Source organism: Mastacembelus armatus, chromosome 21 (genome assembly GCF_900324485.2).
Source record: "Mastacembelus armatus chromosome 21, fMasArm1.2, whole genome shotgun sequence".
NCBI lineage: Eukaryota > Metazoa > Chordata > Actinopteri > Synbranchiformes > Mastacembelidae > Mastacembelus > Mastacembelus armatus.
In genome coordinates, this window is record NC_046653.1 from 16,615,979 (window position 1) to 16,640,494 (window position 24,516).

The 24,516-nt window shown below is 38.0% G+C and overlaps 1 protein-coding gene across 1 annotated transcript; it reads left to right on the top strand.

The window, feature by feature from the left end:
• The first annotated feature begins 50 nt into the window (after window positions 1-50).
• Window positions 51-20,822, top strand: cckbrb (cholecystokinin B receptor b). The gene is made up of 7 exons (XM_026294902.1): window positions 51-339; window positions 454-631; window positions 2,764-2,947; window positions 9,523-9,774; window positions 11,170-11,431; window positions 12,664-12,791; window positions 14,255-20,822. Exons 3-7 carry the CDS (start codon window positions 2,785-2,787, stop codon window positions 14,794-14,796), a joined length of 1,347 nt encoding a protein of 448 aa, XP_026150687.1. The 5' UTR covers window positions 51-339; window positions 454-631; window positions 2,764-2,784; the 3' UTR covers window positions 14,797-20,822.
• Window positions 20,823-24,516: the final 3,694 nt, after the last annotated feature.

Sequence of the window (24,516 nt, forward strand, 5' to 3'; positions counted from 1 at the left end):
AATCCATTACCCTAAGTCATCAACCTGTGTTTGCCAGTCTGTGACACTGACTGCATGCATTGATGAATCCCCCAGTGCTGCAGCTGTTTATTTGATCTGGAACATAATCTCAGTGGTGTTTACCATAATGACAGCAAAGCATATGTATGTAGCACCAGAAGGTGCAGACATGAGAAGTAAAGTAGTACTCCAGAAGTGATTATCACCAACCTGTCTTCATCAGCAGTGGAGCATCAGTAATCAACAATTCATGCTAGTTTATGATTACTGCTGTCAACAGGGAGCACTAGTCTTTCTCTTCAACTTGATTGGCATCGTCACATGACTTGTTTATCTGGGGTAAGTGGCTCTGCACATGACCTGCCCAAGCCAGCTAATTACACCAGGAGATAGATTAGAGGTGGGCCACTTGAAATAATGGTTCATTTTTTTGGTCTATTTCTTTTTCTCAAGGAGTCATTTGAGAATTCAGAAGCCAAGCAGATGGTCCCCACTCTCCACAGCAATAATGTGCCTCAGAAAGCAGCGACATTTCAGACTCCCAAATGTACAAGTAGCATAGAAGGCACAGTCCCTCCACTGTCACCTGTCAAGGCCTAAGGCTCATTTCCAGTACATCATAACAATACAGGTAGATAAACTGGTCAAAACAAGGTAATTTGTTATTTAAATTCTTATTTAGACTTCCTGCCTTTAATAACATAATTCAGTCATGTATAGTGATATTATTCATTATTTCAAACATTTTTTAAATAATTGTAATAGAAATCTGATTATCTTGATATAAACTTAAATATGTATATCACTCAGTAATCAGAACATAATAGTTATGAACTTATTTATATTTTCCTGTTTCCTTCCTGTGTTTATAATAATAATAATAATAATAATCATTAATTTATGTACCTAATTTCTTAAATGTGAATCACTATGACAGATGTCATTGCTGACACGAGCAGAAACTACAGTGAGATCAGGTCAATTTCTTGATTTGATTTGTGTCATTACAATAAAGGACAGACTGCTTATACAGTCAGTGTTAAGTTACTATAGTAAATATCCTAATGATATTTACAACCCAGCAGCAGCCTTTCTGTGTGGAGTCTGCATGTTCTCCCTGTGCTTGTGTGGGTTTTCTCCAGGTACTCTAGTTTCCTCCCACAGTCCAAAAACATGTATGTCAGGTTGATTGGTGACTCTAAATTGCCCATAGGAGTGAGTGTGAGTGTGTGAAATTGTTTGTCTCTATGTGGCCCTGTGATGGACTGGTGACCTGTCCAGGGTGGACCCCTGCCTTTCACCCAAAGAGAGCTGGGATAGGCTCCAGCAGGTCCCTGTGACCCTAAATAGGAATAAGCAGGTGTAGATGATGGACTAAAGATGATGAGTTTTAGTCAGAGGATGGTAAAAACACAAAACAAGGAAACTGAAAAAACTTAGAAATATTTTAATATGATATAATTTAATTAGTTTCTTCTAGGAGATGGATTGATAAGGGAATTATGATTTTAATTATAAGCAAAGTTATTATTTTCAGATTATTAAAAAAAAGGACTGAGCATGGAACATGTAGGCCGATCTATATATTCTGCAGACCATATTCTTCCTTATCAACACAGCAATTTGTTCATCTAAATGGCAAAGACAGGACGTGCCCTCACACACCACATGGGGGCGGTGGTGTGCCTGTAAAAACACCGCTGGCATTTTTACTAAAGGGGGCATCAGCTCACCAAAGCTTGAAGAAGGTGGCAGCGTTGATGATTTAATTTATACACAAAATTGCCAGATGTTTTGGACTTTCCATATGAAAAAGTGGAACTGCTTATTGGATCATAATGCCTGTGCATTATATGTTTTGTCTCTGCGCTCAATTTAAATTGCCCTGAAGTTTTATATCAGATTCTGCACTATGTTTGTTTTTTTAAAGCTGAAGAGATAAATCTTATGCCTGTCACTTTTTATTTATGACAGAATGATAAATATAATCAAATCTGGGAGCTGGTGTTGGGAATTTTCACTCAAAAACATTCTTATTCTTTAAGACAATGTTACTGTACTGCTTCCAACTCATTACACTGGAGGCAGTTTAATGAGGTGGAACCCCCACAATGCCATCTGCTTTTATTTTCATATCTTAACAAATTAATTATCTCTTTGCTTAATCATTTCAAACAAAAACCTCTGTTATCCGCACAGGGCAACTATAGGGTATATATATATAAAAAAAAAAAAAAAAAATATATATATAGAAAATGTTCAATATGATTATACTTGCTACCTCATGAATATCTGCACATGTTTAGGCCATATTTAATCTGTACGTTATGATTTATCTGGATTAGTTAAAACATCAATTTAAACATCATTGTGGTTTAAGCATTTTTTCATGTCTGTCCCTCACACACATACACACACAGTCGCACCACCCACCCTATAAGACACTAGTCGTCCACTCTGCGCTCAGTCGCTCTCTCCACGCGGTTCACTTGGCGAAGTTGCAGCAGTGCGCCGCGCTCCTCCTCTCTCTTGGTGCGCGTCGGCGCATGATGGACGCGCGTAATGCCAAGTGAAAGACATGTAAACACGGGATAAAAATCACAGTTTTTTTGTTTTCGTTTTGGAAGTTGGAAGCGTTAACTTCATGCATTTATTAGACCGAGTCATATGGATTATATGGATGCAGAGTTTGGTTCTTTTACTATTTTAGAGGATCAAGCGAGATTTGACAGAAGGTCCAATTTGAACTTTTTGTAACCTTAGAAACAATCTTACATCGAAAACATGGATCTCTATGGGGGAAACGAGTCATCTATGCCCGTCGAGTGCGTCGGAGCGCAGACTGATGCTCTACAGAGCGGGGCAGGTAATGAGAGCTTGGAGACATCGAACATCACCTGCGGCAACGCGTCCACTCTCCTCATACCTCAGCGTGTGAAACACAGAGGTGAGCGGTCACACAGCAGGGTGGGTGTCGGTCACAGTTCATGACGTCTGCTGTGGAAAGATGTTATATAAATTGACTTCACGACTTAACCTCCATAGCTGTTCATCACAACAAGGCAAAACTCAGCTATGCTGCAAGAAGATTTATTGTAGTTTTCCTTCAAATATCAATTACAAGTAATCCTTAATTTCAAATGAGGGTAAATTTCAATCACTGAATTTTTGTGCATATTTGTAAATGTTTATTTTATATGACAATCATAAACTTGCTAAACAGGCCCCTCTAAATATTTTGGCAGCTTTGCAATCTATGGTGATGGCACAACAGAACAGGAATCAATTATTGATGGGGCTTTTTTATGATATCCAGATGTGCTGGTCCTGGTTTTGCTAAGGCTTCATTTTAAGGGAAAATATTCAGCATAGCCTTGCAATGAAAATAGGTCAAAGAGCAGAGAGAAAGATAGAGATTGTCACGGTCAGAAACCAAATCCTGGCCATGCAGGATTTATTCATTAAAAACAAAATCTGATGGATTCATACTGTGGCTGCACTGTCACATTTCCATGCACCTGCCTCGATGAGTCTATGTCTATGTCATATAGCACTTTGTATGTTTTAGAGATTTAAAACAAAAAAAAAAATTAAACTGACTTGACTTGAGCTTGTGAACAAGAACATTAGTCAAAAATTCCACCGGCTATCAATCAACACTTACTAATTTTATCCCCAACAGTTGTTCGTCAGTGTCTCTAGGTGTTGACGAGGCGTGTGTGTGTGTGGGCTGCATGTGAATAAAATGCACAGCAGAGATTGAGATTGAGCACCATCATTATGCCATTGAGCGTTGTTGACAAGTCAACATCATAAGTGAGAGACATGAGTTTCCTAACTGTTGACACACACTGTATCGTATAATGAATGACTTCACTCACCTGTTGTCATTCCCACTCTTACCTCTTTTACACATGCTGGCAATGAGTCATTTTAAGCACCCAGGCATGAGAAGGTCCAATATACAGAGCAAAATCAGTCCACTGCAAATTACAAAGCTGCAAAGGACACAGCTGACAAGTACAAATTAAGACCACTGTGTCTCATGTCTGGTGAGATTCGCTGCAGTATAGTGAAAATTGGAGCCATTTTTATGCTGCACTATTAAGTTATTTCACCCACACGTTGTGTCACTCATTATATCTGTATCGCTTCTTTCCAGTCAGGGTTTTTACTGCCTTATATCCCTCTGTTCTGCAACCCCACTGTATCTCCTAACAGGTCCTAACACCCATCTCCATCTAAGCTCAGCATCTAAAGAGAAAAATGAAGATGTCTGACCTTATGTGGCAGCTGTCACCACCGTTCCTCACACCGTCGCTCCAGAAATCGATTACATTGCCACCACATTTGCTCATTCCTTCTATCTACTCTCCCTGTCCTTCAGTCTGTCGCACTGTGTTTATGGAGGAAACTGAGTTAAGTCACAGTCAGATTTCCACTCAGTAGCACCTATTTTTCACTACACTGCAGATGTCAAGGCATGCACCATAGACTACCCACACACAGCTGGCAGTTTTTCATTCTTATCAGAGGGATTCTTCATTTTTTTTCTGATGAATTATAGGTCAGACTTGCCAAAACATTTATTAATTTTACTTATGTTACTACAGTGGCAGAGAACATATGCAGTGTTGTCATCATCAAGTTTAAAACAGCATATTTAATGTCTGTGATATTGTCTGTGCCTCTGGAGGAGCTTGGTCAAATTGGAGTGAATAACCCTAATGATTTCACCAGGCATAAACCTGCTGGAGTTTGAGAGACCTTTACCAGAAAGGGAAAGCCAAAAACAATATTTTCTAAATCTATCCAATGTACATTCCCCATTTTTATGCAAGTAAATCTCTAAATCCCTGAAGTGTCTTTTAAGTAGTGTCAAATGCTCCCAATATGTTATCTATGTGAAACATTTCAGTGTTTAAACGATACGTTTTTGTAGGATTTTGACCATCAGTGCTCACATCAACCCCTCAGCCATACAAAAACAGCTTGAAGATGTTTACACATTGAATGTATTTGACCAAACCTGCAGACGCTGTAAGTGCGTCATGGCACTTCGTTTGACCCCCTCCTGTAGATATGACGTTGGTTTTGAAGGATGCATATCACATCTTGTTTATTGTACAAGAAACAGGTAAATGATGATATAGTTGTAGTTAATACAATGTTTATGTTATCTACAATGGCTGGCTGTGGTGCAGTCTATCATACACCAATAACCAACCAGTAATTTGGAGTTGATGATGATAGAAACAAAAAAAAAAAAAGGTTATCAGTCAGTGCCAGAAACAAAGCAGTTTATTCCTATTAGACATTTAGACAAAAATAAATAGCACCCTGCTCTGCTTTCCATTCCCCCTTCTCTCAGTGCTCCACCTCTCCTATTGTGTACATTCTCCAGCACTCACACCCTTTCATCTCACTCTGCCTGTTGAGAGCTGAGGTGTTTAATACATGCCAAGCTACCAACATGTTGTTATGTATTCCTACTGCCGTGACCAGGGGTGCTGGGATCACGTGTTATGTGGTCTGTCAGTCAACAGAAAGTGATTTCGTTCAGTGCCTCTGTCAACTGTTCCCGGGTGAAGTTGGCTTAGTGACAAGGCCAAGATGACATTTACCACGCTGGATTGGCCACTAGCTCTGACATTTACCAATACCTCATTCTTACAGGAGCAGGGGGTGGCTTTTCTCTGATATGTGCAGCAACACAAAGGCCACCTGGAAAAAAAAAAGCAACATACAAAAGCATGTTAGAGAAGGGGAATCTAATATGTAGTCAATATAATGTTCACTAAGGTATACTGAGTGATAGAAACAAATGAAATCTTAAATATTCATGGATGAAATACAAACTGCATCATTAATTCATCCACTGTCTCTGAGTAGCTAATAATAGCCTCTGCCACTGCAGTTAACTTTTCACTTGAATCTCTTAAATGGTTTAAGAGAATTTGTCCCTAAATTTGCTGGTAAAATAATGTGTTAGAATTGATGAGGTGGAAAAGTTCCAAGTTTGTATAATTGAACTGAACTATGTAAAACATGTATCAGTATGTACAGTGTCTAATATCACAGACTGTATGTAGCTCTATGTGATGTAACTAAAGATACATTACTGAGATAGTATGCACAGGTGATGGATAAATACTGTATGCAGTATGAAGCAGTATACACTGATCTGTCTAAATGAGAGAATTTGAAGCACAAAACCTCTGGAAGTTATGACAAAGTCCCTTTTTCCCGCAACCTGCTCAGCTGTTCTTACCGCCTCTGGTGTGTAAACAGAGAGCAGACTGCATGCCAGAGTCAGTGGTCAGACATAGTGGATGGGCACCACACACTTGTGAATGAGCTACCCACACCTCCAGTGCTACAGGCTTCCCTTCTGTCACTGGGCTCTTTAAGCCTAATATAGCACTCTAAATAATTGGTGCAGCAGAGCGCAAACAAAACCTCACCAAATGGTCAGTGTTGGTTTCTGTAGTGACTTACTTTCTCCTCTAAAGCTGTAGTAGTACGTATTGTAGTAGCTATTATGTTTAATGTAGTATGTCTATGGAGTATTTTACTACAACAAAACACATCCATGGTGCTTTTGTAATTCACATTAAGCCAAATCAAGTGTTACAATTCGGCGGCTATTATCAGTCATTATCCTGTCTATAAATATGTCTGAGGAGGCGCCTCAGTACAGATGTGGTAAGTAGGTGACCTCTAGTAGGCGCAGTAGTCACATCACAAGCAAAGGAGGAAATGCGGTAAAAAAGAAATTGATCCCAGTTTTTTCAATTGATGAGCATTTTGACTAAAGCTACATCCTTTTAACCAGGTAGCTTTTGTTCCTAAGATGCTTTTTGTGCTTAAAGCAGGTGTGCATTTATTACTAGAAACATGTCAGTGAAGATCTTTACAAGAAAGCCCATTATATTATTTCCTAAAACAATAAACTCTTTATCTGAGATCTGTATCTATGTTGCCAAATTAGTATTTTGTTTTTGGAGCGACAAGAGGTAGATCCACAGCTTTAGTTCACTCGGTCCTTTTAGAACTTAATATATCTGGTGTAAGGTTTAGTGAGCTTAATAAATTCATAAAAAATAAACCCCACATTAGCTCATACACTTCAGCTACCCAACAGTCTTTTTTTTTTTGTATTTTGTAAGAGTAACATTAATGTTTGTTAGTCTGTACTGAGGCTCTCCAGATAAGACATTTGTGTCACAGGTGGTGAGAAACTATAACTGAACCACATCAGGATCAACACATTGAGCCAGAGCTATGACACACTATTGCTGCAACAATGGCAGATAAATTTCACTTTGAAGTCAAACTAGGGTTTTTATATTAAACAGATGACTTATATTAGCAACTTTTTCAATTTTTCCTAATTAGTTTATGACTTTGAAGTGACTAGAATTAATATTATTATCATAACAATGTACAACACAATGTGACAATGTGTGGGTGGGTGGATTATCATCTTTTAGATGCTAAATTCACTCTGTAAAACTATAAGAGCCTGTAGAGAGACTGTAGACCTGTCTATGTGTATCACCTCTGTTAAAAAGAAAATACTCTGTTCAAACCTGAGCATGAGACAACAATATTAATTTCAGATTTAAATCTGATTTAGTGTTAGAATACTCCATTTATGTAGCAGAAATACTAATATGTGCTACAAATTAGACAATGAGTGCAGGTAGAACACTACTGAGCAGGGTGATTAATACAAAAGCCTACACACGTGAGCAGAAACAGCTATTGGAAATTCTGGCCTGAAGAAAATCGTAAATAAGCAGAGGGAGTTATCAGTGTTTCCCTCACAGACACTGAAAACCCAGGAAAGCTAAATGGCTTCAATTAGGCAGAAGCCAGTGTAACATATTTCATTAGACAAGAGAGTGAGAGAAAGACACCGATAAGGGAGAGCGTGTTGGTTTGTTTCTCTTATCAATAATTTTTTGCCCTTTTTTTTTTTTTTTTATCATACTTATGCAGATGTTCTGTATGTGCAGCCTAATGCAATCACAAGCACAAAATCCAACTCTTGTAGTTGCTGCCATTTGCAAGCCTGTTCTTGTGAAGAAACCTTAGTGTTCTGTCAGTAGAAACCACCATATTAGAAGTTAGTGCTTTTTTTATTTGCATAGGAGTGTTTGAGACAGATGGTGAAGCTGCATGTCATTAGATGGGAAGGCTGTATGTGTGTGTCTGAGAGGGAGAAATGAGACACAGACTGAATTACTGATTTTTGCTGACAAAGCTGAACCTGAATCCTTCACTAAATCTGCAAGTCGTATAAAAACATTTCAGAGTGGCTGGGTTGGGAGCATTAAATCACTTTAGTGATACAGCATCATATACTTTGATATATGAACCCTGTGTCTGTCATATGGCTTGGGAAAAGCCTGATTGTGTCTTTGATGAATTTGATGTCGAGACTCAATCATGTGTGGTTATTAAAAATAACCTGCAGAGTGGTAGAAAAAAAAATCACATATAATTCTTCACAATTAAAGATGACAAGTGGCCAAATGAAACATCTTGAAATGAAAACATGTTGGTGTGGCTATGTGGCTGCCTTCGCTGTTCTGTTACTGTCTTTCTACTCTTTTCTACTCCTTTCTACTTTTAATTGAGAAAGGAAAGAGCAAATTGATGGATAAAAGTCAAACTGCAGAAACCTCTTAAGTTGGATAAAATGGAAAAAAAGACTGATAAAATATTCTGGATGAGTGAAATTAAAATGGAAAAAAGAGTTAGCAATAATTTTGGCAGGGAACAGACTGGCTCTATATGGTTTTGCAGAGAACTGTGCCTTTTGAGGAGCTGCTGCTGGAGCAGTATTATCTGGTGATCTGGCTTGAATGTGTTTGATTGCACATACCTCTACAACTGAGTAAAATACAGTTTGGGTTTATGTGTGCGTGATGTGACTAGATAACCCCATAAAAGGTGTTGTGTTCAGTGAGGGTACACATTAGTGAGGATAGAGCTAACACAAACATAACAGGATATGATTCAATGAAGCTGCTAATGGCTGAAGGCACATGCAAACTTTGGGCTGCAGGCTGTAATATTATTTTACAGTATTTTGCATTTAAGATTGAGGCCACTGCAATGCATTAAAGGTGGAAAATATTAATGTTAGCAGCTTAGACAAAGTATCCAGTTGGGTTGATGCATCATTGGCAAAAGTTTAAAATAAAGGTTGTTCAAAAATTGACATACTGTATGGTGGTAGCTGATGTCTTAACTGTTGGGTTGTCATAAAAGCAGAAGCCTTTATGCAACATCAGGTGTTAGGATTATCTCTAACCATCAAGTACTGCAGAGTCCTCCGCCATAAATAAAATGAGAAACTTCAGTTTTAAGGCCTCAGTGTTTCTATTGTCTATTAGTAAAGACAGTATGATCAGACTGATTGTGTAAAACAGACCCGATACGTTTTTTCAACGGGACTAATATATTCACACTAACATCGCCTTTGCTCCTCCCTGTCCTTTTCTATACCAGATGAGGACCACACACTGCGGATCCTTCTCTACTCACTCATCTTTTTCTTGAGTGTGTTCGGCAACCTGCTGATCATCGTGGTGCTGACAGTCAATAAGCGCATGCGTACCGTGACCAACACCTTCCTACTGTCGCTCGCTGTCAGTGACCTGATGATGGCCGTCTTCTGCATGCCCTTCACCCTCATCCCCAGCATCCTCAAGGACTTCGTCTTTGGAGCCGCCATGTGCAAGATAGTGTCCTATCTCATGGGTGAGAGAAGAGGGAGTGATGAGGGAAAGGGGGCGTTTTGCAGCAGAATATTTCTCCCACTGATGTATTTATAGTATATTTTTCTAATCCCTAACCAACTAATAATATTACAATGTCAACTACATGCGTTTTTACAAGCATAAATCATATTATACAGGGACATGCCAGTATATTAATAAAAATGTATGTTGTAGGTATCGTAGTTATTTGCAAACACTTTTCACTTATTTTTAGTTGTCTAAAAAAATAAGCCTTAGTTTATTTGTTCCAAAAATCTCCAGCAGGAAAACTGTGTCTCCTAGATAAACTGCTGATATCCGTCTAGTGTGACTGGGTTAAACGAACCAATTTCAGAGGTTGTGTCCTTTATATTGTTGGTCAAAATAAGCCGTCAAAAGAGAACCATCGCACCAATTTCACTCTAATCTTTAGATAATAGTGTTGAGCTGCACATATAGAGTGGGCTGATATTTCAAACTCTCTGATAGTGTTAAGCTATATGTATAATCTTTACAATGTGAGCAATAAGCCTTTGCTGTAACCTCTGTTTCATATCAAGAGCGTTTTCAGTGGAATCCGCTGTGACACGCCATCTATATCTATACCCATCTTGGGTCAATCCCATCTGACATTGGGCGAGAGGTGGGGTACACCCCGAACAGATCGGCAGGCTATCGCAGCCATCTATATCCAATCTAACCGAATTTTAGCTGTATTTCAGTGGTTTTGGATTGAGCACTTATAAATGGCAGGTCATTTGTCTTTTGATGGAAGATTGAAATATGTACAGTATACCAAAGGGAATTTCAGTCAATGGAAATGTTCAGAATTAAGATGTGAGAAGATACAATACTTACATTGAGAAAAAAGGGGAAATAAATGAAAAATCATTGTGCAGAAGAAAGTGGATTAAACTAAGTTCAGATCTTGAGAATAAGGGAGGACCTTCATCATGATGCAATGATGAAAACTGGACAAACCCAAGGGATTGGTTGCACACACACACACACACACACACACACGGTTTGTAGATGTAGGGAGGAGAGGTAAAGAGTAATTTCCGTCTTGCCATGTCAGGAGGGAGATGGTAGATAACACTGGCATAGGCCAACATGATTTCCCTCAGACCTAGATAGCCGTTCCTACCTCCCCGTCTTGCAGTATATTAATATACAAACAAGCCTCCACAGATCACCACATTTTGTTCTCAGTTATGATTGCAGATATTATGTGCACAAACATGTTTTTGTTACTTTTATTACAGTTCCAAACTCTATTCAGAACACAAGGCTCCAATAACTTTTCATTGAGCAAGCTAAAAGAAAGATATCTGAGAACAGACAGTAGCATACTTGTTTACTTACCTTTTAAATAATCTGTTTTGTTTTCCTTCAGGCGTATCAGTCAGCATCTCCACATTTAGCTTGGTTGCCATAGCAATTGAGCGCTACAGCGCCATCTGTAACCCCCTGAAATCACGGGTGTGGCAGACCCGTTCCCATGCCTATCGGGTGATTGCTGCTACATGGGTGCTGGCCTTCATCATCATGGTGCCCTATCCAATAATCAGCCACCTGGAGTCTTTTCAGCGCCCTGACAACACTACAGCACACCAGTGTCGCCACAAGTGGCCACTTGCAACTGCAGAGCAGGCTTGGTGAGTGTTAAGGCTTTGAATTACAAATACAAATATCTTCATATTCTACATAAGTACAGTTCTTGAGTAAAATAAATGAGATACCTTTATTTGTCATTGATCCCTGGAAGGACATTAAGCTACATGGATACAAGTCCTACTCCTGGATCAGGGTACACTGTTGGTTTATACTATATCATCATAGGTTATTTTCATTCTTTATGGGTTGAAGGGAAATGTCAACCGTGTTTATAACTTGCTATTATTTTTTTTATTTATTTTTTGCCAGGTTTCATCAGTTAAATGTCTATATCTGAGTACACAGCAGAACATAAACTGCAACTTAGTATAAAACTTGACGTCAACCCTCTCCCAGTGTTTGCTCTCAGGACAGTGTGCTGTTTTGTATTAAACTTTAGATGAACTACATCTATGACTGAGGGGTGTGTGTCCGTGTACCTGCACGCTACACTGAAACATCTCATTTATTTCCATGTGTGGACTTGGAAATAACAGATCTTAGCAGCCTTCACTTTCTGTTTATTGGGTGGTTTAATAGAAACATTGGGGGAGATGAAGAGAAGAGACGGATGTTTCAGCGTGTGTTTGTTTTAGACTTAAAATGGAACAAAAAAACATTTTATATATGCGTGTGCATTTGTGCACAGTTGAAAATTATGATTTTGGATGTACTTCAGTGCAGTCTTTTTCTGATTTCAGGCACACTTACAATATAGGTAAATTCATCTGTGAATGGGTACTAGACATAGTTTGTGTGTCTAATGTGTTACTCTTACATCTGACTCACACTCAGCAACAGTTTTCTGAAAAATCAATCCCCACTTGAGAAATGTACAAAGTAATTTTTCAGCAGCTGCAGCTGCTCTGAATGTATTGACAGAAAGAAGAGTCTTTTTCACACCACAATGACAAAATACTTGCTGAATAAATAAAACAATTCTTGGTCTCCTTTGTCTGTCCAACTGACTTTATTTCCAAACCAGGTAACTGGAAATTACACATTTCCTTTTGTACAGGTCAAGAACAATCTAAACTCTAAATTTTGTATGTATGTATAGAAAACTGTTACACCTATGTAGATTAAATTGATTACCTGAGCATTTTCATATGACAGCAAGACTATGCTATCATTTTTCTAACAGTATGCTAATTACATTTCAAATATACAATCTGGAATGACCAGATTTGCATAATTTCCTTAGGTGTACTTTTTCTTCATGTGTCTCTTTTAGGTATATTCTGCTACTGCTTGTGCTGTTTGCAATCCCAGGGGTGGTGATGATTGTGGCTTATGGACTGATCTCGAGGGAGCTTTACAGAGGCATCCAGTTTGAGATGGGTCAGAAAAAGGACTCTACTGGTAAGATCATGCTCAGTATATGTGGAAACACATGTATTGTGAAGGGTAACCCTTTAATACTTACTGCATGGTTGTGAATTGATACAAGTGGCAAAGCTCCATCAGCTTTTCCAGTAAGTTTTCTTTTTGTTTTTCAGATAGTGTCAAACCAACAGATCATGGTACATATCAGATGTGTAATAACTGACCTGTACAACTATTACATGTTATAACCAGTACACTCATCCCAACCAGTCGAGGCAGATGGGCGCCCAAACTGAGCCAGGATCTGCTGGGGGTTTCTTCTGTTAAAGGGAGTTTTTCCTCTGCACAGTTGCCAGGTTCTTGCTCACAAGGGATTTGTGGGGTTTCTACATAAAATGTCTCGAGATGATGATGTATTGTGAATTACTGCAGTACACTGGCTTATTATTTTAAACAGAGCACATACTAAACAGTAGCAGTAGATCTTAGCATTAATCTTTTTATATATGTATATTTTGCATGATTTTTATCAATGAAGAGGAGGTTCATTTTAATCACAAGAATTGAATTAGTGCCATAATTATTGTTAATGTCCATAGATTAAGTGAAAACTAACCTTTTGTATCCATATAAGAGTGCGTCTGGGATGACAGCAGCATGGACTGTGTGTTAGCTGGTGCTCCATTAAGGGATGGAATTGGCTGACAGCTGCTGGCTTGGACATCACCATCTGTTTGGTCTCAGACATAAAGAGGTTTCCCACAAAAAAAAAAAAAAAAAAAGAGAGAGAGCTTGAGAAAAGTGTGGCGTAAAAACATGAAATTAGAGGGAAATGATAAAGAGCTTTCTCAGAGATTTTAAAATAACCTCTTTGAAAATGCGTTTTATTTAATAATCCGGGAGTACTTTAGTGAAGTGCATATGTGTCTAGATTCTCTATAGTACCAGTTCCTGTTTGCATTTGCTTACCTTTTGGCTCTTATTACTGTTTTAGAGCATAGAAGGAAAGCCAAATTTTTGCATTTCAGCAATACATTGTCATATCGGTGACGGTCGATTACTCTGGCTCAGCAAAAACGACTATATACTGTACCATTCTTTAAAATAAACAGAGCAGCTCTTTTTTAAAGTTAAAGGATTAGTGCAAAACAAATGGTTGGATGTGTTGTCACTAAGCCCTGGTACTTTGGCTGCTTATAGTCAAATTTAAAGTGTGATACAGTACAATGTTTATTGTGTGAATTCTCTGAATGAATAAGGTAAGTGTTACTCGTATGCACACAGTAACATCATAGGACACAATTGGTTATGTTTAGAGTAAATGAAGTGGAAACACATATCTATAGTATGGGTAAACAGCTATCACTTTACCGGGAATCTACTCTCAAGTCTTGGGATCTAGTGAGACATGTGAGCATGTACCCAGACAATGACTTAGACTTTCAGTTAATCTTATAGTATTTTAATTCCCTCCTTTTTTCCACCGCCTTCGCACACAGATGTGAAGAATGGTCTGACCTCCACTGTGTCTAGTGGCAGCGATGATGGAGATGGTTGCTACGTTAATATCGTCCCGCGGCCACACTCAATGGAGATGTCCACCATGGCTGCATCAGCCAGGGCAAGCAAGGCAGAAAGACCACGCAGCAATACATCTGAGGCCAAGCTAGAGGCTAAGAAGCGAGTCATCCGCATGCTGGTAGTTATTGTTGTCCTGTTCTTTCTCTGCTGGATGCCACTGTACTGTGCCAATACCTGGCGGGCTTTTGATGACATCTCTGCCAAACATGCCCTCTCAGGTGCCCCAATCGCTTTTATCCACTTGCTGTGCTACACTTCTGCCTGTGTCAACCCAATTATTTACTGCTTCATGAACACACGTTTCCGCAAAGCTCTGCTTTCCACGTTCTCATGCTGCACTGCACCTTGCCATCGTCATCGTCGTCGTGGGCTACGGGACAATGAGGAAGATGTTATGGCAACAGGAGCATCCATATCTAAATTCAGTTACACTACTGTCAGCACCATGGGAACCTGCTGAGGCAGATAGATACAGGTTCAATGCAGAAGAGACAGTTACTACAGCAACCCAGCACCCAGCATCTTTTGTCTTTAGGCCAACTCTGTTCTAATAGTAGAAACAATGTGCAGCGATAAAACAGGCTATATAATGTAGCAGTATAGAAGCTTCAGTTATGGCTGTGAGTAAAATAATATGGAGATCATTTAATGTGTAAATACCTCCATGGCTATACTGAAAAAGCACAAAACAGAATATAGCATAGATCTTCACACAGTGAACCAAGGCAGACCATTTGCTTAGATGTTTATGATGAGATGTGTGTCCGAGTGTGTGCATAATGAAGCGAATCTGTGTAGTGGAGAGCTGAATGGTTTGCAAGGGAAGTCTTGATAACTTAGTCATTATGTAGCTTTAACAATAGGACGAGCATTTGCTGTGTACTTTTTAAATTACGTTTTATATTTTGCAGTCAGTTGTTAATGTTTGTCTGTGTTACAGATGATAATGCAATTGCCTTGTGGACTAAGTGCCTGCTGCTAAATACCATGTTACATTTGTCTGCTGTTGATTTGCCTCATTTATCATGGCACCACAATCGCAAGCAAGCTGTAATCTGTGGGGGCCTAAAAATGGAGTTTAAAGACGAAAAGAATCTGCTACATAAACTGAAAATCCTCCTCAGATGTTAAAAATTTCTTCCAGAGTTGAACTGATAAGTTAGTAGGTTGTCGGTTTTACATGGCACAGCATTCACAGAAAATACTTCAGTGGTATTAACTTGACAGAGAGAGAGAAGAGAGAGTGCTGATGCCTTGCGTGTGGTTGTAAGCTTGAAATGCTTGTCACCTTTTTTTGTTGTTTAGTTTTTAGAGCTGGATATTCCTGTGTATGTTGGAATATTCCTTTAAATTGTGTCACTAAAGCTGAACACAGCAGCAATTGTGAAAATGGTGACTTAACACTTAAATTGATAAATAAGCACGACTGGCTGATCAATTTAGTACCCAGCACTTTGTGGGGAACATTTGGCAAAGCTGAACTATCTTAAGAGACTACTTAACAGTCCCTAAATTATTATAGTCCTGATGCAGTATTAAAAAAATATTAAAAAAACTCCCCTGACTATCACAAAAGAAACAAGCAGAACAAAAAATGTAAAAAAAGTTTGATTAAGTCACTTGGAATGGAAGTTTTTAAAAGATATATATACCAAATGAATGTGTATTAATATTAATACCACAGGGTGTCATAATTTGGCATACTGTGATCTGATATTTTATACTATGATAAAAGTTCATGGAACAGTATTAGTAGAGCTGCACAGACAGCCCACCACTGTGTGTCATACCTGTGCTCATAAATATCGAAGCTTACCACTATAACACTAAAGGCCTTAAGGAGAAAAGCTCATTTATGACGCTCCATTCAAGCCAACCTAGACTGAGGCAATTCAGTCTTTATCAAGAATATAATGTTTAATCCAATTAATTTACACAGCTAATCTTTGTCATGCTAATATGGATGGTTAAAAACAGTCGGGAATGTGTTGCTGTTGCATTTCAGTCACTCTGTACTGCTGTTATTTTACTGCCTGTGGTACATATAGTCCTATGTGGTGTTTGGTGAACATTATGATAGCAAACCAAGCAACTCATTTTACACATAATTACAAATTATGATCTGAACATACAGTAACGTTATATTAAGGAATCATGTGTATGTGTTGATTCTGTTGTACAAAAGATTATACATACAAAAAAATTACTTATTATATTTGTTACCATATAAGCACTATACTACAGCGTTAACGAGAGGATCATGAAGCTACAGCATTTACAAGTGACTTGCTGTCCTTGTTGAACTCACCTGTAGGCTACAGAATGGCAGCCAGGTGCCAGCGGTGTCTGCAGACCCTGTCTAACATGCCTCACTCTGGCAACCTCTGTGAGCCCTGCAGTAATTGTGTTATGACCTCAACCTTGCCAAGCTGAGTGGATAAACATATTTCACTGAGTGCACCGAAGCACAATGCTGTCAGTCTCATGACTAATAGATGTATGACCTGCATCTGTGAGCATTTTTTGGAAAATTATACATCAGCCTGCAGCTTTTGTGGTTTATTGTGTTCCCTTTGTGTTTGAAATATAAGTCATATTGATGGCTTATTGCAGGAGATTGAGAGGAACTAAGCCAGAAAATGTTCTGAGCTCTAACCTCTGTGTTATGGAAAATCTAGCAAGTGACAATCTTGGTGACACAGCTAGACCAGAAAAACGTACACTTACACATGCTAATCAATCTGCTACTCCTACACCGGATCTGTAATATGTTGGCACTATCTTACCTTATATGTCTAGCATGGAGAGGCGAACAAAGCCCCATTATTTTTAAAATGCAGAAAAGATCACACAGACATCTGTAGTAGCTGACAATGACTCTGGGCTTGATGATCTCTTCATATCTATGACTTTGATCTTCAATATGCACATACATTGAAATCAAAGTTAGATCACAGTAGATATACTGTAGTTTTCAAACTGAAATGCTTGTCTGATCTCACAGTCCCATTGTTAAAATATGACAGACACTGCAGACATTTCATTATGTGAAGGAAGTTCGCCTGCAGTAAACACGAGACAGGAGGTATTTATGCATCTGTGAGTAACGTTTCTCAGATAGAAGAATACCGTAACACTGCCATCTATGTTGTTCATGAATGACACTTGAAATTAGTTTTTATTTTTATTCTGTGGAAAGTGGTGAGAGGCTTATTTCCCCGTGGTGTGCCATTTGAGGTTATGACTCGCTCCTCACCTCACCTCATCCTGTTACTATAAACACACAGGACGCAGTGATTCAGCTTAAACTCATTAATATTTCTCACAAATTACAGATAGATGCTAAAAATGATCTCTTTCCCATCATCACCACAGTAACACTATCCATGGAAATGAAAGTTCTGTATAAAAAATAGCCTGTGATGACAAATCCCACGATAGTTTGATCTTTTATCCACTTTAAGTCTGGATAAATGTCAACAGAGGTGAAAAGAGAGACTAAAGGTTACTGTAAATGTCAATTTCTATTTAAAACAAGGAATGTTGAGGATCATATTCACATAAGCTTCATATTATAAGCAACATATTCTTTAATTAGTTCTGGTGATGACAGAAAATGGATTCTTCACAATCACATCTATAGGAAAGTCTTGCATGAAGGATTTCATTTGGTCAATGACGAATTGTATTTAGATGCATGTCTGAGCCCCCTCTCTATCAGCTGCAGCATGCAGACAGCACACTACCCACCCTGCACTAAACTGTTAGCAATGTTAGCAGCTAGCTGGTGAACATACAGCAGAGAATCTAGCTGCTCAAACCACAGTTATTCTCCTCAGAATTCAGCATACATAATACCAAAAACAAACAAAAAAAAACAACATTTTAAATATCTCAAAAGCTGGACAAATAAAAAGTAGAGTTAAGTGATACTGCTTTTTAATAATAATTTCATCTAAATCATACACTTTTACATTTACCAGTGTCTCCACAACAATGTGTGTGACATTCACTGATCAATATCAGGGACTGTCCTCACATTCAGTAATCAATCTTGTTTAGTGAAGACAATGAGATGCCCTTTACAAACTGACAAGTCCCCAGTCATTTTTGTGATCATTATGCCCCTGCTGCTGCTCAAACAATCCTTCCCTCTCCCCAAAGCTGTTACTGGTTGTTTTGATTGATTCCTCCCTCTACCACACTACCTTACCACCATTCATGCTTCTCATTACCATGCTTGGCAATGGCATCTCTTACCTTTACCATTGTGGCTGCCCATATGGCTCTTAGGGGCTTTATTGGATTCTCTGCTGAAACTAACGGCTGCTCAGATTGTAGAGCACTCTCATGAGTAGAGCTCAGGGGGAGTGCTGCTGGTGAATGATAAGGACAAAGTCCACAGGTGTTGCAGAGGAAGTCTCTGGAGCGCAGGGGATGGCGGTTTGAGCGGGGTCATAATTGTTTGATGTGAGCAGAGCTGATATTTGGGAAGCAAATTTGCCTGCCTGGGCAGCACAACCAGGTGCATTCATGGCAAATCCACTCAGCAGTAGTAAGATTTGAAATATAGAATTATTGACCCCTCACCTCGAGTGGCCTTATATGAGAATAAATACATTACATTATATTACATAAGCATTTTATTGTGCAATTTCATTTAAGAGTCTACATCATATGAACCAACCCAGTGTCTTAGAATTTATGTTCATAGTAGTCTAGTGTAATGTTAAATTGTTTCCCCAACTACATGTTAACCCTAAGGAGTCCTGGAAATTTTTTGTCATTTTTCAAAACTTTGGGTGTTACGTCTATATTTCACCTTAAAAAATGTTTACCATGCCAATGTTTGGTATCTTTTTTTCATCATGCCGGCATGATGGGCAACTTCTAAGGGTTAACAAGACGAGTTAATGCTGGGTTATGTAAAAAGACATCAAGACAGCATTGTGTGACTATAATTTATAAGTAAACTAAAATGAGAAAGCACGAAGGTGATAACACCAGCTAATAATAAGCACCTGTTTTAGTTAATATTATATGTATGTGGTTGCAAATTCCCTACCAAAACCATACAAAGAATTTTAGGGTCCCAGGAGAACCGGAGACAGTTGCCACCTTTGTCAGTTTAGTAATCCAGATTATTAGATTTAATTACTTGTTAATTACACACTGACTTATCAAATGGGGAACGCACTGTACACTGCATATACTGTAGCAAGTTGTGGAGTGAGTTATGTTTTAATATAGTCTTACTGGTTGTAACAATTAAGATTAAGTGTTTAAGATTTCAGCCATATTATTAATATAATCTATGTGGTTTGCAGAAATAACACTGTGGAACATGGAGATTAAAGACTGTGTCGACCGAGTTAAGGGTCTGGATATTGTCTCGTTAGTGTTGATGTTTACCGTCTCCTGGGTCTATTTTGGATTAGTGCATCCGTCTTGCTGTGAATGTCAGTGACAATATGTGGAGCCACAAAAGCCTTCTTTAGCAAGACGCCACCATATCTGTGTAAATATCTACTCGTTTGTGTTACTCTTAAAGTGTGTAAATATACATATTATTCTGAATTGTGATGAAATCAGGTATTATATATAAAAATATAAAATTAATATTCTTTGGTAAAGTGACATTGTGTGAAGAAAAGAGCTGATCTTGTGTTTCAGTAATATATCATATAATATTGTGTCACATTTATACGGAGGCTCCTATGGGATGAAGACGGATGACGGGTTACAGAAGCATACAAAAACACAATTCAGTTTACTTGAATGGTCACAGTTTCCAGGCCACCATTGCCTTAAGTGTGTTTTGAATACATAGTATATGTATGTCAGTGTGTGCATGTGTATGTATGTGTCCTTCACGCATTTTACGACATGTACACAGTCATTTTAGCTTGAGGTGAAGGTGCAGATGAGCATTGCTCATACTCATCTGTTGCTTGGTATTAACTGTCTACTGTATGTCTATTTAATGAAAAGAGCTTATTTCAACTATTGTACTTTCTGAAAAAGAACATTTCGAAAATAATCTGTGAAAATATTTGATGTAATTTCTCAGCTGCTTTCCACAAAACTGTCTTGAGAGGTACATAGTCATTGTGCTGCTACGATGCTGTAAGGCCTTACGTGTTTATCTGTGGTTGGGAATGTGTAGTTTTCCATTCTAGTTTCTGCTGCAGATGGAGGAGGTTCAACAGGTCTACCTCCCTTATGACAGTGCAGATTCATCACTATTATGATTGTTGATACAGTCACTACTCTTTTATTCTTTCTGACTTGTCAGACTGTGGACATGTAGCAAGTCATAACATTTTAGCATTAACATTATCTGGTTATCATTTGTATATTCTAGGTATGGAAAGTCTCTGTGTTGGACTAAGAGTTGATGTTGTGCAGGATTTGTTAAATGTGTTTTTTTTAGATCTAATGCTACTGTGGCTTATGAAATTAATGATCCTCATGTCACACACACACGCACACACACATATACACACAAAAACTATTTTAAATGTGTATGTACAACTGGCCAATTATCCAGCTGGTAGTTATTTTAGTTATCTTCATTAGCTTTTTGTGTAATGTTATTTAAATCTAATAAAGTCTCTATGTTGAATTATATGAAATCTACTCGTGTAGTCTTTAGATTTTGTCATTGCACTAGAATTATAAGGGATTTTCTTCTGTGCATTAGATGCTTCCATGAATTTCAAACTAGGTATTTTATTGGAAAAAAAACAACACATTCATGCAGTCAGGTCTCAGATATCTGACTCTCTCAGCTCCTCTGAGAACTTGGAGCTTTCAGCCCTTTGTATGAGCCAGTGTTGAAACTTGAGATGGTAAAGTGCACTGACATTGTCAGTGATCATTCTCTTGCTTACTCTGTATTTCTGCTTAGAGTGGACTTAATGGAATCAAAAGGAAACTTGATGTTGGCTTAAAGCTACTCTTTGCATTGTTCCTGTAGAGGCTCTCAAAGCATCAACAGCATGTACAATGTGAATAAATCTATATAGCTCATTTACAGATTTACAATAACCACTTGGTCTTAGTGGACAAAAAATACATAAAAACTGCAACAAGAACATTTCATCACACACTGTAATTACAGATACTGTGCCTGAAAGCCTAACAGAGGTGTGTACCATTACTACCATTATTACCTGAACTTCAAAACACAATTCCTTTGCAATTATGAATAGTGTTTATCAAAGATTATGGAGTACAAACTGAAAATAATTCAGACGGTGAGGGTCTATGTCGTGCATGACAATTGATTAAGGGAGTGCTTGAGGATTATCACTGCCTGGCTTACTTATGAATAACCAGCATTCATCCCTGAAACAAGTGTGGAATTAGTGGGGTTCTGTAATTTATTGCTGTGAATAATGACAAAAGTCCATTGTGAATGCATCATGCATTTTTATGCATGGTGTTATGGAGACAGAGAAAAACAAAACATGGAAAAATATTCAAAAGTCCTATGGTGCAAATAGTAGTGTAACTCAAAACCTTCTCTTGGGTGTGGGAAGCTACACCCCTAAAAATAAATTTCACTTAAACATAACAAATGTCCATAAAATGAAGTTATTCCTACAACCAAAGTATTTAGTTATTTAATTAGTTAAAAAAAAAACAGCCAACTACAACTTACTTGGATTGGCAGTTAAGTCACACTAGGTCATTACAGCTAATATGCATGACCACCCTGTGTTTGCTTTAACATTGACACAAGATGAAAAAAGCTGTAAATATCTTCTCAGGAACGCCTCGCTTTACTTTCCCTAAAAAGCTGATATTAATAGAGTCTCTTTGTGTCCGGTGCTGGCCAGGAGATAAAATGGAAAACTGAAGCTTCTGACTAGACAATATATTACTTGTGCATGTGGCTGTCTGTAATTTGTGGTTATAGAAAATAACCTTGGTTACTCAAGTCATAGCCATTACCTTGTGCAACATATTTTCCAATCACCACTTCAGTGCAGCCCAAGTGCTGGAGATCAGGGGGGAGGTCACAGGAGGTGCCTAAACATCTTCTCCAAAATACATGGGAGTGTCTTTTTTATTGCACTGCACAGAGGAGAGTACTGTAATTTAGAGGTACAAACCTAGGGCATCAGATAACAAAAATCGATTCTGAATGAAACTGGTAGCCAATATGTCGTATTTTTTGTTGGTACTGTAGTTTAGCTGCTGTTATTTACCTACATGTGTAAAAACACAACAGCTGACCACCGTGTTTAGCACTGTCACAGTCTGCAGTATAACCACCGCAGGCACATGGAGTCAGGTAATGTTGCACAGAGCCATGTTTAATACCATGTCTAGCATTAGATTTACCTTTTCCAATTACATTTTCTGCCAAAACATTACCTTCAAAAATAGGAGGTCATTGTGCTTCCAGAGACACAGCGTCATGAAATTCTGCTTTCAGCTTTATTATCTGCACAGGCATTATTGGGTAACACACAGGGATGATGCTGTTGGGGTGGCATTTGATTTATTTACTGTAGTATACTTAAATATACTGTAATAAATGTATACGCATTTGCTTGGCTTGAATCTCACAGGTATTCTGATATTATCACACAGACCCAGCATGTCTTACTAACATGGGTTTGTAATCACATTTGTATATAGAGCAAATTCTGACAACTGCAGAAGGCCGTCATCAACCACGCAGATTGGTGTCACCACATCTTCATTACAGCATATGTTATGTCTGTGAATGGTTAGGAACATATAGATTTCCATTAAGAATGAATGAAAGTATTGCCCTGCAAATAGCTGTGAAAGAACACTGAAGACAGTTTGTGTTCTTAGAAAAATGTCAGCACTCTTGTGAATCAAAAGCAATAATACAACTAAGCAGTGGAAGAAAAGGCTACAGGCCCTCTTATTCCTGCTGTGAAGTGACATTTTTAAGAACCACTTGAGATCTTTTGAGAATGTTTTGATAAATGTTTGGGACTTTGTGCCCCAGGAACTTCTGATTAGCTGCTTTGTTGGCTGAAGATTAATCACTCACGCACTCATTATCTTGCTGACTGGCCCTTGGTTGACAAAATTTAAATTCATTAATTTTGCATTGTAAATGATAACATATTTGTATGAGAAAGAATGAAAATAAACGTATAGTACAGTGTAAAAGGAAATTTATATGTTAATGTGTGTGTGGGATGAGATTATATAATGTGGTCAACAATGACATTTCAAAAAAAAAAAAAAAAAATCTTTTTATTTTATATAAATATCTATATCTATATCCAATATTCTCACAGAACACACTTTAACAACTAGTAGTATTGATATTGGTAATAACATCCATCTCTATTTCAGACACAAGCAGGCAAACAGTCTAAAAGCCTGAGAGAGACACACTCACAAACAGGTTTGTAGAAAGAAAGATTTACAAAGCAACATACTGACAAACATCACTATTACATAGCAATCTGCAATTTACGGAGTTAAGGACACCAAGACCTCCAGAAAAAGACAAAAAAGGAAGAAAAACATATTGGAGTCTTTCTTTCAGTAGAGCCATATTTCAGTGAAACATTTCATTAGTCATTTTCAGTAACTTAGCAACTAACTGGGATAAAAAAAAAGGGAAATGGCATCTTTTGTTTGCGTCATACCACTGTGCTGGGATGCAAGATTCTTAATAGAGATGTAAAAATATTTGGCAGGGTGGACAAATGTTATCACAAATATCATTCGTATCAAAGATGACCTGTTACTGTTAATTTAATCTACAAACACAGTGTCCACTACTGTGTCTTAGGTCGAAAAAATAATTAAAAAGATGAAGTCTAAAGGTCTAGCAGACAATGGCTTCATTTTGATTTAACATAATGACTTCATGTGTTTTTTTGGATTACTTTTGTTTCATCTGTACATGTAACAAAGAGATAAGACACCCGGTGGTCTCACAAAAGAAGAAAAGACAAGAACAAAGCTGACCATATTAAACCAGTTGAGTGGTCAGTGACTCTTGAATCTGCTCTTACCTTCCACATTATTAAAAGACACAAGGGGAAAGTGAAAATAAAGACATAAGTGAGAGTTAAAAGATAATACAGCAATTACACATCCCTGATTCAGCTCTGTGTAATTAGAAAAAGAAAAACATCCTAGGGAAGAATGACCATCCACATTTTTCAGACCT

Excerpts from the sequence above, each read along its gene's own strand:
- cckbrb (XM_026294902.1), top strand. The coding sequence starts at position 2,785 with ATGGATCTCTATGGGGGAAACGAGTCATCTATGCCCGTCGAGTGCGTC. Across the intron at positions 9,775-11,169 it reads GATAGTGTCCTATCTCATGG|GCGTATCAGTCAGCATCTCC; the intron begins GTGAGAGAAGAG and ends GTTTTCCTTCAG. Across the intron at positions 12,792-14,254 it reads TCAGAAAAAGGACTCTACTG|ATGTGAAGAATGGTCTGACC; the intron begins GTAAGATCATGC and ends CTTCGCACACAG.